Below are 6,245 nucleotides of genomic sequence, written 5' to 3'. Positions count from 1 at the left end.
TGCTCCAAATCATGAGATTGTGTCTCTTTCATAATATATGACAATTATAGCACAAAATCTCATGAAAATACATTAATTTATCCATGGTTGATTGAATCAAAGGAAACATGAAATTCTACCCAATTGGCTTGCTTATGGCTCAAGAATGTGCATAAAATCTATTGAAAACAAAAGAAAAAGACTAGTAAAACTAGGCTAAGATGACTTGTCATCAGAGACCAACAGTTCCCTAAGTTCCTAGAAGTGTTCAAGAAGCTAGAGATCAACATCCCACTTGCTGAAGCTCTAGAACAAATGCCTTTATATGCAAAATTCTTCAAAGAGCTCATCAACAAGAAAAGGAGCTGGAATGAGAAGGAGAAGGTCATTCTAACACAAGAATGCAACGCTGTCATCCAAAGAGGTCTTCCTCCTAAGCTCAAAGATCCAGGAAGTTTCATCATATCCTGTACTATATGCAACAGAATATTGGACAAAGCTCTCTGTGACCTAGGAGCTAGTATCAATTTGATGCCCCTCTCACTAATGAAGAAGTTTGCAATAGAGAAAGTCAAGCCCACCAGGATGTCACTCCAAATGCCTGACAGATCACTCAAGATACCAAATGGGGTTGTGGAAAATCTATTAGTGAAGATTAGAGAGTTTATTTTCCTTGCTGACTTTGTTATCTTGGACATGGAAGAAGAGGGACACAGTTCAATTATATTGGGACGGCCCTTCTTAGCAACAGCAAAAGCCATCATTGATGTGGAGAATGGAGAAATGACACTCAGTGTGCATGATGAGAATATGATCACCAATGTCTTCAAGGCCATGTAATATCCTATGGAGAAGGAAAAGCACATGAGAGTGGAAATGATAGAAGAAGTGGAGGAAGAGCTACTGGAAGATGACAACCAGGAGGAATTAGAAGAGGAAATAGAGCTGGAACAAGAGTTCACAGAAAAGGAAGTGGTGGAGATCTCCGTTGAAAGCAAGGCAAATGAGAAGCCAAAACAAGAGTTAAAACCTCTCCTTCCTCATCTCAAGTATGCATTTCTTGGAGAAGCAGAGGCCCTGCCAGTAATCATAAACTCTTCCTTGAATAGAGAAGAAGAAACAAAGCTGATTGAAGTGTTGAAAGCTCACAAGACTGCCTTGGGGTGGACCATTGATGATATCAAAGGCATAAGCCCTGCTATCTGTATACACAAAATTTTATTAGAGGAAGATTCAAGGCCTGTAGTTCAACCCCAAAGAAGACTCAACCCGGCTATAAAGGATGTGGCTCAAAAAGAAGTCATGAAGCTATGGAATGCTGGGATAATCTTTCCAATCTTTGACAGCTCATGGGTGAGTCTGATTCAAGTTGTACCAAAAAAAGGAGGAATGACAGTCATCACCAATGAGAAGAATGAGTTGATTCCCACCAAGACAGTGACTGGGTTGAGGATGTGCATAGATTATAGAAAACTGAATGATGCCACAAAGAAAGATCACTTTCCTCTCCCATTCATAGACTAGATGCTGGAAAGATTGGCTGGCCATGCCTATTATTGCTTCCTGGATGGATACTCTGAGTACAATCAAATAGTGGTGGATCCCAAGGATCAAGAAAAGACTTTCTTCACCTGTCTATTTGGAGTTTTTGCTTATAGAAGAATGCCCTTTGGTCTGTGCAATGCCCCTGTAACTTTTCAAAGGTGTATGCTTTCTATATTCGCTGACATGGTGGAAAAATTTTTAGAAGTCTTCATGGATGATTTTTCTATCTTTGGCAATTCATTTAACACTTGTTTGCATCATTTGACTCTTGTTTTGAAAAGATGCCAAGAAACTAACCTGGTGTTGAATTGGGAGAAATGCCATTTCATGGTTCCTGAAGGAATAGTTCTTGGGCATAAGGTTTCAAGCAAAGGTATAGAAGTTGATAAAGCTAAAATAGAAATCTTTGAAAAGCTTCCTATACCTGTTAATGTGAAAGCAGTAAGGAGTTTTCTTGGACATGCTGGTTTTTATAAGAGGTTCATCAAAGATTTTTCAAAAATAGCAAAACCATTAAGCAATTTGCTTATGATTGATAGTCCTTTCATTTTTTATGACAATTCCAAGCATGCCTTCGAAACTTTAAAGAGAAAATTCATTACAGCACCAATCATCACACCTCCTGATTGGGAATTACCTTTTGAACTTATGTGTGATGCAAGTGACTTTGCAATTGGTGCTGTATTGGGACAAAAGAAAGACAAATTGCACCACATTATATATTATGCTAGCAAAGTGTTGAATGAGGCACAGAAAAATTACACCACCACTAAGAAAGAACTCTTAGCAATTGTATATGCATTTGATAAATTTAGACAATACTTGATTGGTTTAAAGTTTATAGTGTATACTGATCATGCCGCTCTCAATTATCTCATGTCTAAACAGGATTCAAAGCCAAGGCTTATTAGGTGGGTTCTGCTGCTACAAGAGTTTGATACTAAAGTGAGAGATAGAAAAGGGAATGAAAACCAAGTAGCAGACTATTTGTCAAGAATATCACAAGAAGCTAATCAAGCTCCACACTCAGTGAATGAAAGCTTTCCAGATGAACACCTCCTACAAATCCAACAAGTTCCATGGTTTGCAAACATTGCAAACTACAAGGTTGGAAGGAAGATCCCTCAAAAATTCACCAAGCAACAAGTGAAAAAGCTGCTCAATAAAGTCAGGAAGTTCATATGGGATGAACCATTCTTATTCAAGAGGTGTCCAGATGGAATGATTAGAAAATGTGTTCCTGAGAGTGAAATGAGAGACATATTATGGCATTGTCATGGCTCAGCTTATAGTGGACATTTTGGACCAGAAAGAACAGCAGCTAAGGTACTTCAAAGTGGATTTTATTGGCCAACCATTTTCAAGGATGCTAGAGAGTTTTTCATCAATGGAATGAGTGCCAAAGAGCTGGAGGATTAACAAGAAGAAATGAGATGCCTCAGAACTACATCTTGGAAGTAGAACTCTTTGACCTTTGGGGAATAGATTTTATGGGCCCCTTTCCACCTTAATACTCTTTCAAATACATACTTGTAACAGTAGAGTATGTCTCAAAGTGGGTGGAAGCCATAGCAACAACTATATGCGATGCACAGATTGTCCTCCAATTCCTTAAGAAGCACATTTTTACTACATATGGAGTGCCTAAGGGTATTGTTAGTGATGGTGGTAGTCATTTTTGCAACAAACAGATGGAGAAATTACTTCACAAATATGGAGTGATGCATAAAGTAGCTACACCCTACCATCCATAAATCAATGGCCAAGCAGAGCTTGCAAATAGGGAGTTGAAGAGGATTTTAGAGAAAACAGTGGGGAGTACAAGAAAGGATTGGGCCAGAAAATTAGAAGATGTTCTGTGGGCATATAGGACAGCCTTCAAAACTCCCATTGGAAAGTCACCTTTTCAGTTGCTATATGGCAAGTCTTGCCACCTTCCTGTAGAGCTTGAACACAAAGCTTTCTGGGCCACTAAACTCCTCAACCTTGATTTTTAAGCACCAGGAGAGAAGAGGTTATTGTAATTAAATGAGTTGGATGAGTTTAGACTAGAAGCCTATGAAAATGCTATGATATACAAGGAAAAAGCTAAAACATGGCATGACAAAAGGATCTCAAAGAAGGAATTCAAACTAGGACAGCAAGTACTCTTGTACAACTCCAGACTCAAAGTCTTCCCTGGAAAACTCAAGTCCAAATGGACTGGTCCCTACTTGGTGACAAAGGTTCTTCCCTATGGAAGCCTTGAACTGCTAGATAAAGCAACAAAGAGCAAATTCACAGCAAATGGTCACAGGGCAAAGCACTACTTGGGAGGCCATTGGGACAAAGAGAGGGAGAATCAGAAATTAAGCTGAGCAAGATTGAAGGATGTCAAGCTAGTGACATTAAAAGAGCGCTTGTTGGGAGGCAACCCAACCAAAGGTAGTTTTCTTCTCTTAACTATTTCAATAAAAAGGTTAAGTAGTTTTATCTGTATTGCAAGGAGCTAAGTTTGGTGTTGCATACCAATGCAATCTAAGGGATAATGAAGGATGCTAAGTTTGGTGTTCCACAAAAAAAATCTCATTTAAAAATACATTTCACCCTCTGCATAGTTGGTTACTGGCTCCAAGCAATCAGGGAAACCACTAAACCATTGTCTGTTTTCTAGTTTTTAACTCCATTGCTTTAGCAAAGGCACAAGGTTTCATATATGGTTGGCTTGTTGCATAAGAAACATTAGCAAGAAACTAAGTTTAGTGTTCACACACCAAACTAAGTTCAAAAGCCTACACACAATTTCTGCATGCTAATCAATTGCCTAAGGGCTTGGGAAACAAGCAACCTCTAAGGATTATGCAGGAAAACATTCAACCTTTGGAAGGATCTGCATCATCATCCAAAAGAGATACAACAGCGAGAAATGATGTGGATAGAAGAAGAGCTGAGAGACGTTCCAACAGGTTGTATTGACAATTAATCCTTTTGCTAAGAAGTATTTTAACTTGGAAATTCCTACATGCCTTGCTGAGGTGTTCAATTAGGTGTAAATATAGGTGTCTACTAAGTATTTTAGTTTGCATTATGCTTGTTATCACTCATCTGCTTTAAATTCATGTTTTGTCTCCTTTTATGCATCAATAAGAGAAAATGTTTGAAAAAGAAAGTGATTGTCCAATGTTGTAGAAATTGAAATTGAAATTTGTGGTGGTAAATGCTTGATTAAGATGATGAGCTCAATAATAAATGCTACATAATAGAGTATTCTTGGTAGTGTGAACTTGGTTGCTGTCATAAAACCTTTCATTAAGGAAATTCCCTGACAAACAAAGCAAAGTAAGAAAGAAAAAGAAAAGAAAATCCAAGAATTGTCAAAGAAACAAACAATAAGGCTAGACACCAATAACTTGGACCTTAGGACATATGTCTGTGGTATTTTTGTACTAGGATATGCTTGGACAATTAGGTTCTGAGGAGTCTTTTAAAACTTGATAACTTGGATTAACTAATCCGGGATTATCAACCGAAAGTCCACTATCAAGAGCAACCTAGCTACAAAGCATTTAGTTATCCAAAGAGATGCTGGGTATCAATGTCCCTAAGAGAATTTGTGAGCCAAGTGTCTGTAGTGAAGAAGTGTTGAGCAAAACTAAGCCAAAAGGCTGCTGCAACACTTGACAATGAGTTATCATTAAGGAATAAGCTTTCCAAACAAAAGAAAGAAAGAAAAACCAAAAGGGATCAATCAAAAAGCAAGGCATTGTGACAGCAACTCTAGTGAACCCTCAAATAAGCATTTCTGATAAACCACTATTTTATGGTTTATCTTGTGTTTAATTGAGTGGTTTCATCAAGTCTTTACCCATTTATTCATATGATTTGCATGATTGTTTTATGATTGAAAACTTGCTTCCTAGAGATCTTTAGTTAGTATATTTTAATTCTCCTTTATACCATTCGATGCCGTGATCCGTGTGTTAAGTGTTTCAGGCTTTATAGGGCAGGAATGGCTTAGAAAATGGAGAGGAAGCTTGCAAAAATAGAAGGAACACAAGAAACTAAGGAGATGACCAGCGAACACTGACGCGCACGCATGGCTCACGCGAGCGCACGGAATGGAGAAAATTGCAGCGACGCGTGCGCGTGCCTGACGCGTACGCGTGGAACGGAGTTCTGCAAGATGATGCGCACACATGGACGATGCGTACGCGTGACAAGGAAAAATACCAAATGACGCGCACGCGTGACTGACGTGTACGCGTGACCTGCGCGATCTGCAAAATTAACAGATAATGCTGGGGGCGATTTCGGGCCGCGTTTTGACCCAGTTTTCAGCCCAGAAACACAGAATAAAGCCAGGGAATAAGCAGAGACTCGACACACAGAGACATACACACTTACATATTCTCATTAGGATAGTTTTTAGGTTTTTATATCTGAATCTAGAGAGAAATTACTCTTCCTCTAGGTTCTCTTTACATTCCTAGTTTATTGCTTTTGCTTGTGGATACTGAAGAGTCATCACCTCCGTTGAAGATACTATTCTAGTTTGTTTCCTTACTTACCCTTTTATTTATTCCATATTCTTAATTCTTGTTTAGAGTGGTAATTGGATTATTTTCATGGATTGTTAATGCAAAAGAATTACTTTTACTTTTAATTAATTTTGAATCTATATTTTATTTAAATTATCATGTCTTCTTTTTATATTTCTACAAGCGTTATATTCATGTTAATGG

At 38.2% G+C, this 6,245-nt stretch overlaps 1 protein-coding gene across 1 annotated transcript; it reads left to right on the top strand.

The window, feature by feature from the left end:
- LOC107615547 lies at nucleotides 295-819 on the top strand. The gene has a single exon (XM_016317602.1). The coding sequence runs from the start codon at nucleotides 295-297 to the stop codon at nucleotides 817-819; it is 525 nt and encodes a 174-aa protein (XP_016173088.1).

Source organism: Arachis ipaensis, chromosome B09 (assembly GCF_000816755.2).
Source record: "Arachis ipaensis cultivar K30076 chromosome B09, Araip1.1, whole genome shotgun sequence".
NCBI lineage: Eukaryota > Viridiplantae > Streptophyta > Magnoliopsida > Fabales > Fabaceae > Arachis > Arachis ipaensis.
The sequence above is the reverse complement of the archived record's forward strand: the minus strand, read 5'-3'. Positions and strand labels throughout refer to the sequence as shown.